This window comes from Ovis canadensis, chromosome 12 (genome assembly GCF_042477335.2).
Source record: "Ovis canadensis isolate MfBH-ARS-UI-01 breed Bighorn chromosome 12, ARS-UI_OviCan_v2, whole genome shotgun sequence".
NCBI lineage: Eukaryota > Metazoa > Chordata > Mammalia > Artiodactyla > Bovidae > Ovis > Ovis canadensis.
In genome coordinates this window covers 45,362,866-45,378,480 of record NC_091256.1, presented here as the reverse complement: position 1 = coordinate 45,378,480, position 15,615 = coordinate 45,362,866, and the positions used below count along the sequence as shown (strand labels likewise).

The 15,615-nt window shown below is 41.8% G+C and overlaps 1 protein-coding gene across 4 annotated transcripts in view; it reads right to left on the bottom strand.

The window, feature by feature from the left end:
• Positions 1 to 400: 400 nt before the first annotated feature.
• Positions 401 to 15,615, bottom strand: part of PLD5 (phospholipase D family member 5) — a 409,978-nt gene continuing 394,763 nt past the window's right edge. For 3 of the 4 annotated variants that reach the window (XM_069545556.1, XM_069545552.1, XM_069545555.1), the window contains exons 8-10: positions 14,038 to 14,206; positions 9,080 to 9,194; positions 401 to 1,740 (exon numbers count right to left, since the gene is read on the bottom strand). In XM_069545556.1, coding sequence (XP_069401657.1) covers positions 1,493 to 1,740; positions 9,080 to 9,194; positions 14,038 to 14,206 — 532 coding nt within the window. In that variant the 3' untranslated portion in view covers positions 401 to 1,492. The remainder of the gene's footprint in view (positions 1,741 to 9,079; positions 9,195 to 14,037; positions 14,207 to 15,615) is intronic. The other variant, XM_069545553.1, reaches the window with a different exon arrangement.

Below are 15,615 nucleotides of genomic sequence, written 5' to 3'. Positions count from 1 at the left end.
AAGAAGCGCAGGACTCTGTTCCCAGGCCAGGGAGGGTCAGGAGCGACATTAAGATGAGACGTCCTGAAGGGCACCTGCTCTGGGCTCTGAATAGGACATGCCTATCTCTAGTGCAACAGTCTCCATTAATATAGGGTTATATATCATACAGTTAACAGGCTTCCCAGGTGGCGCAGTGGTGAAGAATCTGCCTGCTAATGCAGGAGATGCAAGAGACATGGGTTCGATTCCTGGATCAGGAAAATCCCCTGCAGTAGGAAATGGCAACCCACTCCAGTATTCTTGCCTGGAAAATTCCATGGACAGAGGAGCCTGGTGGGCTACAGTCCATGGGGTTGAACAGAGTTGGACACGACTGAGCGCACACATTGTATAGATATAAAACAACCACACAAGGACATAATAGAACAATAATCCAATATTTTTGTTTCTTAGTAAAATATGTTAAGCACAGTATTTAAATTGCATTTCTCTGAAAAGCATTTGGTATATTAAATAGCAGAAGATATATTAAATAGCTCTATAAATGTTTGCTGGCATACTCTTAACAGCAAAGGATTATAAAGAAATTAAAATCTACTTTTAAACACCATAAACTAAACAAAAATGTGAAAAACTACTTTATTCTTATAATGCGGACTGAATAGCTTGCTGGATATTAGCAGGTGGCTACATAATTTTTCTGAGCTTGAGAGAAAGGATACACATTGTTGGCTGTGGTTTTAAAATATCAATTTGGTAGGGAAAAGTGCAGTTGAAAGGTGAAAATTAAAGGCTGCTTTTTACATTTTGCATTCATTCTGAACAATTCATACATTTTCAAAAGATACAATCATACTTGGAATTAATGTTTAGGTGAATATATGGGTGCTATATAATATTTTGTGAGACGAGAAAATGATAGAAAATAAAAGCCATAGTACTGGAAAAAATGCAGAAGGAGGCAAAAAGGGTATTTTTCAAGTGTGTTGAAGATGAGCATGAGATTAAGCTGTTCATGCTTACATGACTATAGAGGTCTTGGAAATGGTTTCCAAGGACAAATACTTGTCTTGATCAGTCCCTTCTCCAGACAAAATCCTCACACTCCTCTACGTCAGCAGTTTTCAGAATGGTGTTAAAGAGCTTACCTCATGCTAAGCTTCTTAAGAACGGACCAGGTGGTCAGCAGAAAAAGTTCTAAAACTAGAAAGGAAGAGGCATCAAAGTCTTAAAATTTGTATGCAAACGTAAAAACTAACCTCCAAGCCAAAATGACATTCTCTGTCAGAAGTAACAAATACAAAAGTCTTAAGTTTAGTGTACACGCGGCTAAGATATTGTTAGTTATTACATGTCGTTCCGAGAATATTTTTGTGTGTGCTTTTCCCCTAAAAAAGACATATTAAATTGTTTTTCTCTCCTCAAGTCTTTGTTTTTGTATACATATATATATATATATAAATGTGAAACACAAGATGTCCCATAAGTTTGTTCATTCAGACTACGCACTCTAGGGGTCTTTCCCACTTGGGTTGTACATGGCAGTTTTGTTTGAGGGGAGTCTGAGTCTGAAGAGGCTTGAGCAGTTGGGCTGCTTGGTGGGCTGCAGGGTTCTGGCATAGGGCGAGTACCAGTCCCTCTCAAACACATCCTTGAGTTGCTTAATGATGCTCGTGTTGTTCCTCACGTCTGCTTGGTTGATAACAAGGCCTGTGCCAGCATTCTGGGTGAAGTCATTCCCCACCCAGTCAAAATTTCCTGCAAAACACAAAGGAAATGAAGGTGAAGAGTTAATATTCCACTGGGGAATATTCTCCACTTAAAGAAATAGAAAGCAGATTCTATTAAAAACAAACAAACAAACAAAAAACACCCAGGAATAGTGACAGGGAGACTGAATTGTGTTGACAGCTCATAAAAAAAATCCAAGGAGGCTTGCATATGGCACATTAATATTTGCATATTATTTTGGCATTTTCTTCAGCTTTGCTCAACTTGAAACTGGAAACAGGAAATTTGATGGTCTTTTTTTGGTAAATGTTATTTCTTATTGACGTTCACAAGGTACACTAAATACAACAACATTTAAAATATATAGGAATACACTTAAACATCCTGCGAACATTTACTACCTTCTCAAAGAGACACATCTAATCCATATGTACAAATGAGAGGCGCTAATTACAATGCTCAGAAGCTTTCACATCAAAGAAAAAGTGGAGGCCAGAGAAGGAGAACCAGTTTTTAACCAAACACACAAAACACTCCTTGCCTGGGCTGTGAGTCAGTTCCCAGTCCCAGAATCAGGCTTCTCAGCCCAGGAATTAGGGAGGTTGCTGCAACAGCAGGTGCCCCATAGTAACTGCTGGTATAGGTGGTGTATTAATTTACTAGGTCTGCTGTAATAAAGTAGAACAGACCGGAGGCTAAATGTCCACAGATCTGGAGGCTGAAAGTTCAAGGTCAACATATTGGCAGGTTGGTTCCTTTTGAAGGCTGTGAAAGCAGGGTCTGTTGCAGGCCTCTCTCCTTGGCTTGTAGGTGGCCATCTCCTCCCTGTGTCTCCTTACATTGTCTCCCTTCTGCACATATCTCTGTGTCCAAATTTTCCTCTTGCATAAGGACACTAGTCAAAATGGATGAGAAACCCCCCTAATGAACCTCACCTTAACTTGATATTCCCTGTAAGGACCCTGTCTCCAAATAAAGTCATATTCTGAGGTACTGGGATTAGGAAGTCAACAGACTAATCTTGAAAGAAGCTGAAAGTAGTTGAAAGTGAAAGTAACTCAGTCGTGTCTGCCTCTTTGTGACCCCATGGACTGCAGCACACCAGGCTTCCCTGTCCTTCACTATCCCCCAGACTTTGCTCAAACTCATGTCCATTGAGTCGATGATGCTGTCTAACCATCTCATCCTCTGCTGCCCCTCTTCTCTGGTTGCCTTCAATCTTTCCCAGCATCAGGGTCTTTTCCAGTGAGTCAGCTCTTCGCATCAGGTGGCTAATGTATTAGAACTTCAGCTTTACTATCAGTCCTTCCAATGAATATTCAGGGTTGGTTTTCTTTAGCATCAGCTGATTTGATCTCCTTGTAGTACAAGGGACTCTGAAGAGTCTTTTCCAGTACCACAGTTTGAAGGCTCAAAGAGGTGAATAAATTTGCCCAAATTCACATAGTTAAATGGTCTATCCAGGTCTGCTAGACTCCACAAGCTATCTTCAATACCATAAACAAAGCATCATTCTCACCGATAAAAATTTAGCCATGTCAAGACTGACAAAGTTATTTCATAAATTACCACTGTCCTTTTTGGTTCAGAGCTGGTTCCATAAGTGAGCTGAAGGCTTTTAAATATACAGGTTGACTTTCCATTTCCTCAGTGGCTTCTCAGGCATCTTGCAGGAGCATTGGTTGAAAGATGTTGAGATCATGGTCCCTGGGTATCCTTGACCTAAGGCCCTGCAGTCATCTGTGGGAGAAGCTTCTGGGAGAAGGGACACCCATAGAGAGAGTCAATATCTGTTCCTCTATAGTTCTCATTCTTTGGCCCCTCACCTACTCCCTGGAGCTCGTTCACATATCAACTCCCTTTTCTGTATGGCACCGCCTGGAATACTGGAGGGTGATTCCTTCCTCCTCCATTTGACTCCTTAAGTTTATTCCTCTAAATCAAATATTATCAGCATGGAGAAGGAACTCCTCTCTCTCTCTCTCTTAATATCTCACCCCACCCCACACAAACACTACAATGATGCTTTCAATAGCTTCATGATAGACATAACTTTGGGGGCTTCCTTAGTGGTCTAGTGGTTAAGAATTTGCTTTGCAATGCAACAGACACTGGTTCGATCCCTGGTCTGGGAAGATCCCACATGCCATGGGGCAACTAAGCCTGTGGGCTACAGTTACTAAGTCCCCCTGCAATAATTACCAATGCCCACATGCCCAGGAAGCCATGCTCCACAACAAGAGAAGCCATCACAATGAGAAGCTCACATACCACAGCTAGAGGTTAGCCCCCACTCTCCGCAACTAGACAAAGCCCATGGGTAGCAATGAAGACCCAGCGGAGCCAAAAATAAATAAGTAAATGAATATTTTTCTTAAAAGACATAGACGTGAAAGTGAAGTCACTCAGTTGTGTCTGACTCTTTGTGACCCCATGGATTTTACGCCCACAGAATTTTCCAGGCAAGAGTACTGGAGTGGGTTGCCATTTCCAAAAAGACACAACTTTGACTGAATTTTATTGCTATAAATTAGCAATTGCTTGCCGAATGGTTTGTAAGACTGTGTTAGAGTCTGCACAGGGACTCCTTTCGCTGTTGGTGTGTTTTGGACCATGTGCTCTCAGACCATGCTCAGGGGCTTAAGTTTTGTGCAAATGCTCAGGGCCAGGTGAACATAGGCCTCAACCTCTAAGCAGAGGATCAGTAGCTACTCTAGGCTGAGAGTTATTCTGGAACCTGTTGGTAGATGGCACCTTCTAGTCATTCTATAAACGAGACTATCATTCTTGCACACTTTTCAAGGACTTCTTGAGAAGACACTATAATTTCATCTTATGACTTAAGTGCCAGGCATTAGACCAAAGGCAGTAATTTGTTATCTCATAACATTATCTCATTTGATATTCACTGCAGTCCTGTGAGGTGACAATATTAACTTCACTGTATTGATGAGTAAATTAAGGCACAGGAAAGTTTAGTAATCTGTCCAAGGTGGAAGTGAAAAAGTTCCACAGTTGAGGCTCAAAAGCCAGGTCTGACTCTACAGCCCACACTTAACTTCTGTTTCATGTCACCTCTGATTTGAGAGGTGTATTTGCTTTGTGCTAACTGTGCTCTTCGCCCTAGACTTCGTCAGCTCCCAGGGTTGCATCAGGCCACACTGAGATCTCCGCTCCATTCATTTGCATATCTCACTGTCTGAAAGAAACATGCATATGCTTTGGGGGCAACGTGGAGTGGGGCAAGATGATGGGAGAGAAGTGACAAGACTCTGAAGCCTTATTCTGCAAAGTTCAGCTTTTTTCCTTTAATGTAAAGGACGGAGCCAAGATTCTGCATCTTTATTGATTCTCAAAAGTTTTAATTAGTCTGTTCTCAGGAATCACAGCCCTGAAGGTCTACGGGGCATTCCTACACTAGGTGATTGTTTTCCTACCTTTCATTTCCTGATGGCTGGGTTAAACCTCAAAATCACGTACATGCTTCAATAATTTTTCAGGTTGGAAGTGGTTTTACCCAGCTCTTTTTGAGATTGCCATTTCAGCTTCTAGAATGCATACTGAGGCCCCAAATGCCAAGACAGTTGGGGAACTACCCTCAGGAATACCCTGTGAGGGTGCAAATGAACTCACAGGATATAATATGTAAATAATCAAAATCTTTCAAACAGCTTTGCCAAGCTTGACTCAAATATACTCTGGAGAATTTAAAGTACAGATATGATACTGTTTGGGGAGTTTTCTGTAAGTCATCAGAGCATTTAATGGAAGTATAATTCCATGCAAGGTCTTGTGTGGATTTTTCTTTATTCAGCATTCTCAGTAGGTATCTGAATGACTTCTAAGAGATTTTCAGAATATGCTGGTAATTATTTAAATTATCAATGAATTTTCCCTCTTTATGCTCTTTAAGCATTTTTATATTCGAACTATGCTTCATTATAGGGAATTAAAGTTTTACTAAGATGCTATGTGGTGTTGGAGAAGACTCTTGAGATTCCCTTGGACTGCAAGGAGATCCAACCAGTCCATCCTAAAGGAGATCAGTCCTGGGTGTTCATTGGTAGGACTGACAGTGAAGGTGAAACTCCGATACTTTGGCCTCCTGATGCGAAGAACTGACTCATTTGAAAAGACCCTGATGCTGAGAAAGATTGAAGGCAGGAGGAGAAGGGGATGACAGAGGATGAGATGGTTGGATGGCATCACCGACTCAACGGACATGGGTTTGGGTGAACTCCGGGAGCTGGTGATGGACAGGGAGGCCTGGCGTGCTGCGGTTCATGGGTCACAAAGAATCAGACGTGACTGAGCGACTGAACTGAACTGAACTGAAGATGCTATGTATAAAATGTACTCATTTTAAAATGTATTATAATAAAGAACTGCAAAACACACCCACATAAATAGAGTCAACCAATCATGATGAAGGAGCAAAGGCAATACAATAGAGCAAAAACAGTGTTATCAACAAATGATGTTAGAAGAACTGGACAGCCACATGTAAAAAAAAAGTCTAGACTCAGATCTTATACCCTCCACAAAATGTAACTCAAAATGTGATCATGCCTAAATGTAAAATAGACAATTGTAAAACTCCTAGAAGGTGATAGGTGTTTGTCACTCAGTCATGTCTGACTCTTTGTGACCCTATGGACTACAGCCCACCAGGCTCCTCTGTTCATGGGATTCTCCAGGCAAGAATACTGGAGTAGGTTGCCATCCCCTTCTCCAGAGAAGGTAACATACAATGGAATATTATTTAACAGTAAAAAGAAATGAGTTATCAAGCCATGAAATGACATGGAAGCACCTTAAATGCATATCACTAAGTGAAAGAAGCCAATCATAAAAGGCTACACACTATATGATTGCAACTATATATTTTGAAAAAGACAACACTATGAAGATGGTTAAAAAATAATCAATGGTTGCCAGGATGGGGTAGAAATGAATAGGTGGAGCACATAGGATTTTAGGGCAGTGAAACTACTCTATATAATGGCAGATACATGTCTTTATAATTTCTTGAAAGCCACAGAATGTACAACACAAAGAGAGAACCCTAACGTAAATGATGAACGTTGGTGATAATGATGTGTCAGTGTCAGCTCATCAGCTGTGACAAACGCAGCACTCTGGTGAGGGATGTTGGCAATGGGGGACGCTGTGCACATGTAGGGATGGGGGGCCTATAGGAAATCTCCGTGCCTTCTGCACAGTTTTGCTGTGAACCTAAAACTTAAACAAAAACCAAAGTCTATTTTAAAAATGCATTACAGGGAAACAAGGGAGAGAGTCAGGAATCAGTCTTTGCTAAGAATCTGGTAGACAGAGCGGAGACAGTGTTGGGAGCTTTTCATATATTATCTCATTCAATCCTCATACCACCACCAAAGGGTGGGTGTTATTATCCCCCTTAATTAAAGATAAGGAAAGAGAGGCTTTGCAGAGACTCAGAGAGATTGTGTGACTCTATCATCTTCTTTCTTGTGTCAGGGCTTGAAATCAGAGATTTGTCTGACTCCAACACACTTACTTAATTCATTATAAAGAGTATTTGGATATAAGCACATGTCACTGCTGAGTGTACATACAACAATTTACTTTAAGTACACTTTGCAGATAAAATATTCAGATTTGACTGTTATATCCCACTGTGCCCGAAACTTAATCCATCCCTGTGTTTCCTGTTTCCCAATATTGAACCAGAGGTTCACACTTTGGACTAAACACATTTGAGTCTGCTTTTGTCGCTTGTTTAAAAAGAAGCTCATTTCATTCTATTCTCCATGCATTGATGAACATGAGAAAATCTAAATTATCACACCTTGTGTCACTGAGAGGGACAACATGAACAAAACAATGTTCTCATATTCTAGGACTGGAATGATATACATTTTTAAAAATTTCAATACTCTATTCTACTAATGAGACACACAACTATTCAAAATGGGAAAAGGCAGATCGTCTCTACATTGACACAGGAGGTAGTGTTTCCAGGGGCTGACGACAGTGACTTCTGAAGGGCTACAGGGGGTGAGGGGTCTGGGTGCCTGGCATTTGAAACTTAGCTCTAAAATCTTCCCCCTTACATCTGTATGTGTAATTCACTTCATATTTTATGGCCCAATTTCCTTATTTCTAAACTGTAGGTGATTAAAGCTGCCTTCCCTAATGACAAAGTTGCTAAGAGAATCAAATAAAGTAAGGTGCTTTACAAAGTTAAAAGGGCACATTTTCTATTTACTCACTGAATTTGGAAAAAAATAATGCAAATTTCATATTCCTTTATTCCACACTGTGCTTTTCTTTTCTGCTTTGACTCTGCTACTTCATTTGGACATTGCAAAAACCATCCAGCTATTTTGTGATCTATGCTCCTTCATTTTATAGATAATAACTTCCACCCTACCTGTGACAGAACGAGTAAAGAGGTTACCCTGGACCCATACACGCCATGGGAAAGTAGAATAGATTTGAGCCCTTAGTAAATAATAAACCAATAACTTATTGTTTCTGTGTCTGGAGCTTTATTACCTTAATAATAATAGTTAACATGAATCAGGTGTCATCTATGTGTTAGGTGCTTTAATTGTGCAAGGTGCTTGGTACATATTATCCTAATTAAACATCATCCTATGAGGCAGAAACTAGTCAACCCCCTTTTACAGGTGAGAGAACTGAGGTTTTAGAGAGCCTAAGTAAATTGGCCAAAGTTAGCTGTTTAAAAAACGGCGGGTGTAGGATTATTGCACAGACAGTATTCATTTGGACATCAAATTTCAATGCTTCCCCACTACTCATGACAGACTGGCTGCGGTACGGTGGGTAAGAAATGAGCTCTGGGTTCGTTCTAGTGCCAGGATTGGCCTTTGCTAAACCATCCAGTTTCCTGCCTATAGGGCTTCCCTGGTAGTTCAGCTGGTAAAGAATCTGCCTGCAATACAGGAGACCCCAGGTCATTTTCTGGATGGGGAAGATCCCCTGGAGAAGGGCATGGCAACCCACTCCAGTATTCTTGCCTGGAGAATCCCATGGACAGAGGAGCCTGGTGGGCTACAGTCCATGGGGTCACAATGAGTTGGACACAACTGAGTGACTAAGCACAAAATAAGACAAATGGACCATGGAATCTCTGTAAAACACTTATGAGAAGATGTCCTGTATGGTTTCCTGGTCTATGAACCAAGCCACAGATGAGATGTTTGGTTGAAGAGCTCTTTGCCCTCACTCTCCTGTTTCCTGACCTTGGGGCCTCCCATTCACTGGCAGGGGCTTCCTCACCATGGGGTACAGCAGAGTGCAGCTGCATTACCACTAACCTGCATGATCCCCTGAGGAACCTCATAGCCCTGACACCTACCAATATAAGCTGCGCCATCCGTCACCATATACTTGTTGCGATTTAATCTAGGGAAGGCGTGATTCCTTTGTTCTTTTGTAATGCAAACATTCTCTCTTTCCAGATCAAAGAATTTCTGTAAGACAATAAATAAATAAATAAACCAGGTGAATATAGAGAACATTTTTGGTTTTGTTCAAACACAAAAAGGTTTCTTATCCAAGGATCAGAGATAGACCTCATACTGAGTTATTAAAACTGAAATCTTGTTACTTCATATAGCTGAAGCTATTTTCGGTCTCAAATCTATGTAGGCAACAAGAGAGAAAATGAACATGCTCATCCAGGTCTATAGTTAACACTTTTAAGCAATAAAATGAACATAAAATTCATTCTTTCAACAGGGAGAAGGCCAAAAGTTGTTTAATTCTTATCATCTTATTCATCAGGGTGCACTGACATTTTAACTATGCCTCAGGGTGCTTTCTGTCACGCATGCCAATGAACTGATTTCCTACATGCTGCATATCTTATAAGAAGCAGCAGGCCCATGTCAATGACTAGCTGAATTGACTGGGGATTTCCACAGGTCAAAAAAAAGTTTTGCCAAAACAACAAATAGTTTCCATCTAAACACCTATGTCTATAAGCTCTTTTAATAAGCACCTAAAAAAAAAAAATCACACCTTCAAGTCCTGAATTTCAATTCTAATGTGATTCAAAAGCAGCACTCTAGTTCAGCTGGAATGGGGATGGGGGTGCTAAGAAGAGAGGTGAATGACATCAGGAGTGGCTTCAGGAATCTGCTGAAATGGGCAAGTGCTCAGATGAGGCTTAAACTGTGACTGAGTTCATAGAAGACACCATTAAGGTTAGGACCTCAGGTCTCGTCCACATTGAAAAATGTTAAACATTTTCAAAACTGCATGGAATCTTTCCAGAATGTCTTACAGTTGTAGAATCATGTGTGTTTGAAGGAGAGAAAAGGCAGAGAGAAAAAATGAGATGATACCTAAAAATGGAGATATCATTATAGTTTCAAAACTGTAAGTGTCAAAATTTGGTTTGGGGAAATAATGAGAGTTGGTTTTTCCCATTTTTTTGCCTGGAAAATCCTATGGACAGAGGACCCTGGTGGGCTACAATCCATGGGGGTCACGAAGAGTTGGATATGACTGAGTGTGCACACATACACACAGATTGAGAAAGCAATGATAAACTAAGTGATCTCTAAGGTCCTTTCCAGCCCTGAAAATTCTAACCTATTATTATTATTTTTTTTTTGGTAGAACCCTTGAGATCAATGGTACACAGGTCTTAATCTACCACCTAAGAATTTTCTATTGCACATTCTAGAGGAAGGCTCTCCTACTGCCATGTCACCATGATTACAGGCAACGCAGCCTGGATCACCTTATTTCCTCAGTTCCTATCTTCGGCAGAATCTGTGTCAGATTTGATGGGTTCACATATAGCCTTGGTGGACTCTTCAGATGGACTTAATAACCTGTGAATGCTCTTACGTCATGGTTTTACATTTGTGTGGTCACACGAAACTGATTAACAGCCAGCAGTCATTCTGTTTGGATATTCTATCACAATACCTGTCTGTATAATGAGCTCTTTCCTTCTGAGGAAGATATTACTATAGAATCAAGACAAATTTGAGAAAGAATAACTTATGCATCCTAATTTAAGTCAGTGATGGCATCACAGCTTGAGGCTTGACTGAGAGCCCATTTCCTCCAGAGAGTTGACAATGACTCAAAAGAAGGAAAACAGATCTTTCTTGATGAAGGTGAAACAGGAGAGTGAAAGAGTTGCCTTGAAGCTCAACATTCAGAAAACGAAGATCATGGCATCTGGTCCCATCACTTCATGGGAAATAGATGGGGAAACAGTGGAAACAGTGTCAGACTATTTTTCGGGGCTCCAAAATCACTGCAGATGGTGACTGAAGCCATGAAATTAAAAGCCGCTTACTCCTTGGAAGGAAAGTTATGACCAACCTAGATAGCACATTGAAAAGCAGAGGCATTACTTTGCCAACAAAGGTCCATCTAGTTAAGGCTATGTTTTTTCCAGTGGTCATGTATGGATGTGAGAGTTGGACTGTGAAGAAAGCTGAGCTTCAAAGAATTGATGCTTTCGAACTGTGGTGTTGGAGAAGACTCTTGAGAGTCCCTTAGACTGCAAGGAGATCCAACCAGTCCATTCTGAAGGAGATCAGCCCTGGGTGTTCTTTGGAAGGAATGATGCTGAAGCTGAAGCTCCAGTACTTTGGCCACTTCATGTGAAGAATTGACTCATTGGAAAAGACTCTGATGCTGGGAGGGATTGGGGGCAGGAGGAAAAGGGGACGGCAGAGGATGAGATGGCTGGATGGCATCACCAACTCGATGGACGGGAGTTTGAGTGAACTCTGGGAGATGGTGATGGACAGGGAGGCCTGGTGTGCTGCGATTCATGGGGTCGCAAAGAGTCGGACACGACTGAGCGACTGAACTGAACTGAACTGAACTGAAGATGACATCAGAGATCATATTCTATTCACTGACATATTTTTAGACATCTAACATGCTGTAGGTACAGCAAAGACATTTCAAAAGTGACTGGTTAATATATTTACAAAACCCCTCATTTAACTAGGAAAGCTTGGTGAGTGCTATCTCTTTCCACGAGCCACCTCATGGATACAAACTCACAAAGCCAGGGGTGAGGGTGCATACTCCTCCAAGGATGAGGATTACCAGGCTATCTGCTTTATCAGTGCTGCTAGGCTCCTGAAGACATGCTATGTGCAAGATCCCAACTTTCACTTTTCTTAGAAAAGCTCTTCATCCATTTGTAGTCTTGGCATTGGGGCGATAAGATACTTTCTCATCTATGCTTATCTTGATGCTTAGAAATGCATGGCCTGGCTTATACAGAGATTGAAGTCTCTGTTTTGAAAAAATGTCTAGCAGGAAACTATTAATGTTTGCTTTATTAAAGTAATGTGACCATGAGTATTCAAAAAGATGAAGCTGAGTAAATACTGTAGAGGTTAAAAATGATAGATTCTACTTTCCTTGCAATTTCTTGTAAGTCTTAAATAAGAACCCTTAACATTTCATGCCAGAGATTTCAACTGACAGTGCCTCAGTGGCAGGTGTGTTGTGGGGTCAGGAAAGGGGTTTGGTGGAGACAACTGACTTGTTCTGAGGGGAAGTCGAGAGAGGACATAGGAGCAAATGGATCATGTGCCATAGGCCCCAGGTACTCTCCTCTGCCTCTCCTGTATTAGCTTTGTCTTATTTTCTATATTCTGATGCTTTGACATCTGGGGCCTTGCTGAGCATGGACAGACTGTCTGTCCTTTAGAGAATGAAGACTACAGGGATTTTACCTCCTCTAGGCCTAATTCAGAGAAGGCAATGGCACTCCACTCCAGTACTCTTGCCTGGAAAATCCCATGGATGGAGGAGCCTGGTGGGCTGCAGTCCATGGGGTCGCTGAGAGTCAGACACGACTGAGCAACTTTACTTTCACTTTTCACTTTCATGCATTGGAGAAGGAAATGGCAACCCACTCCAGTGTTCTTGCCTGGAGACTCTCAGGGATGAAGAAGCCTGGTGGGCTGCCGTCTATGGGGTCACACAGAGTTGGACACGACTGAAGCGACTTAGCAGCAGTAGCAGCAGGCCTGATTCAGAGAAGGCAATGGCACTCCACTCCAGTACTCTTGCCTGGAAAATCCCATGGATGGAGGAGCCTGGTGGGCTGCAGTCCATGGGGTGGCTGACGGTCTGACAGGACTGAGTGACTTCACTTTCACTTTTTACTTTGATGCACTGGAGAAGGAAATGGCAACCCACTCCAGTGTTCTTGCCTGGAGAATCCCAGGAATGGGGGAGCCTGGTGGGCTGCCGTCTCTGGGGTCGCACAGAGTCGGACACGACTGAAGCAACTTAGCAGCAGCAGCAGGCCTAATTCATAGGGCTTCCCTTGTGGCTCAGCTGGTAAACAATCCGCCTGCACTGTGGGAGACCTGGGTTCGATCCCTGTATTGGGAAGATTCTCTGAAGAAGGGAAAGGCTACCCACTCCAGTATTCTGACCTGGAGAATTCGGTGGACTGTATAGTCCATGGGGTCACAAAGAGTCAGACACAACTGAGCAACTTTCCCTTTAAGGGCCTCCGGTGCAGTCCTCCAATATTTCTCTTCCTCTGACTGGCCTTGGGGTATTGAGGCTCAAGGCAATCTTGGAAGCCATGTATCAAAGTTGACTGTGGAGCCTGTGTCATCTGGGTCCCTGAATGCTTCATGCATGGTGCAAAACTTTATCACTTAGAAGAGGTCTCAGTGTACATTTGTTGAATGTCCACAGTGGAGTTTGGGAAAGCTGAGATCTACAGGATTAGTGGGCATGAGTCAGGTAAAGCATGGAGAAGGGTTCCGTAGGAGAGGAAAGAGCGTGTGCAAGGGCCCTGAGGGGAGGATGCTACATGTGTGGACCGGAGGAGAGCTAGAGATGAGCTAGAGAGCTGGCACACTTAGAGCCGTATGAATCCTCAACCCTGCCTCCCTCACAGGATGCAGAGATGGATCAGCACATGGCCCGAGGGGCCTGGAACAAGGACAGGATCCTAGGCTGGGGGAGTCTGCGCTGGTGCATGTTCCAAGGCTCTGCTGATCACTGTCTTACAAATAAGAATAGTAGATAAAGGAGGAAGCTCAAACCAAATGGAGCGGATGCAACTGAAAGTGTGGATAAAGAGGGCTAGGCTGGTACCAGGAAACTTGGGTTCTAGTCTCCTTTTTGGGGGAGATATGATTATCTTGAAAAACTACTCAACCTACTTTTTGAGGTATTTTTCACTCTCAAAGATTGTCATCCTAGTTCCGATTGGAAGCGCATGTTTATGTGTGTGCTTAGAGCTTTCACATATGTATGAAGAAAATTAGATTTTAATAGTTCAGTCAATACAATACTTACAACTTTCAAACTGCAGTTGGCTATTTCAGTGCAAATAGCTTTAAGAGATGAAATAAAGTTAAATGTGAGGGGGTCAGTTTCCTTCCAGAAGCTTATAAGGAGTCGAACTTTGACGCTCCGCAGAACTAATGCTTCTCTGATTTTCCCATCCAAGTCTGGCCAGTAAGTCCTGTAGAAATAATATCCATACAGATAAAATAAAATTAGTCAGTTTGGGGGGAAAAAATTACTAGACTGCAGAGAACATTAACATTAACTTGATCATTATGTGATCATTTATATTATAGAATAAATCAGCCTCTAATTTATAAGTCCTATAGAAATAATATCCATAAAGATAAAATAAAAGAAAATTAGTTAGTTTGGAGAAAGAAATTTATTGGACTACAGAGAACATTGACATTATCTTGATCACTATGTGATCATTTATATTCTAGATTAGATCAGCCTCTAATCTATAATATAAATACTGTAGAAATAATATCCGTACAGATAAAGAAAATCAGTCACTTTGGGAAAAGAAGTTTACTGAACTACAGAGAGCATTGACATTAATTGGATCATTACTTGATCATTTATATTATAGATTAGATCAGCCTCTAATCTATAATATTTAGCCTTGTAGGATATGTTGACAAAATGCTAGTCTCCTGGGTTAGAACATTGAGAAATGGTGCATTAGGCAGGTGCAGTCCTACCTAAAATGAGGTTTCCTATCAGGGCCTCAGGTTGTGTGGGCTGAGGGCACAGACATACTGACCAGTGCCACATGCCACCCTCACAGACCTCCGACTTTACCTGGGCCTCAGTTCAAATGTGCAAGAAGAATCAACTCTCCAAAAGAATTCCAGTTAGGATCCTTGAGCACTCTGTGATCTTCAAATGCTTCTTAAACCTCTCTTCTTTGATAAGTGCCCCCTAAATGAGATCTTGCTCTGGTTATCCAAGCTGCCTGCACTCTTATTTCCAAACTGTCTTGGTCTCTCCTTGCCAAGCCCCTCCACTACTCTGGGACCTTGGAACCTTTCATCAGGCAGTTTCCCCTGTAGGTTTAGCCTTTTCCCTGAATTCTTGACTTTTTACTTCAACTAAATCTGGACTCTTTCGTAGGCCACAGTTTCTGCTAAAGTCCTGCTGTGTATTTCTCACCACAACCTGACCAATTGATTTAGGAGCCAGCCTCTGCTCCCCTCGGCACACACAGTGCTTCTTTTGGAACTGTAACTTAGTTCTCATGTTAAAAACCAAAAACAATAAGCTTTCCCATGTTAAAGACAAATCTCAAATTGTTCTCTCTTTAATCCTGTAATTTGTAGACCTTCTGTTTATTCATATAAACCTTTGCCTAATTCTAGGCCAATACATTATTTGGACTAATGATATATTATTCAAAACCTTAGCCTGTGAGTAATAATTTTACCTCCAAAGGTCTCCTCGTTATATCTGATCCCAGCCTCCTGTCCTTCAAGTTCACTCTTTTATATGTACCTGCCCTTTCACCTGTGTGGGCTTCTCTGGTGGCTTAGATGCTAAAGAATCTGCCTGCAATGCAGGAGACCTGGGTTCAGTCCCTGGGTC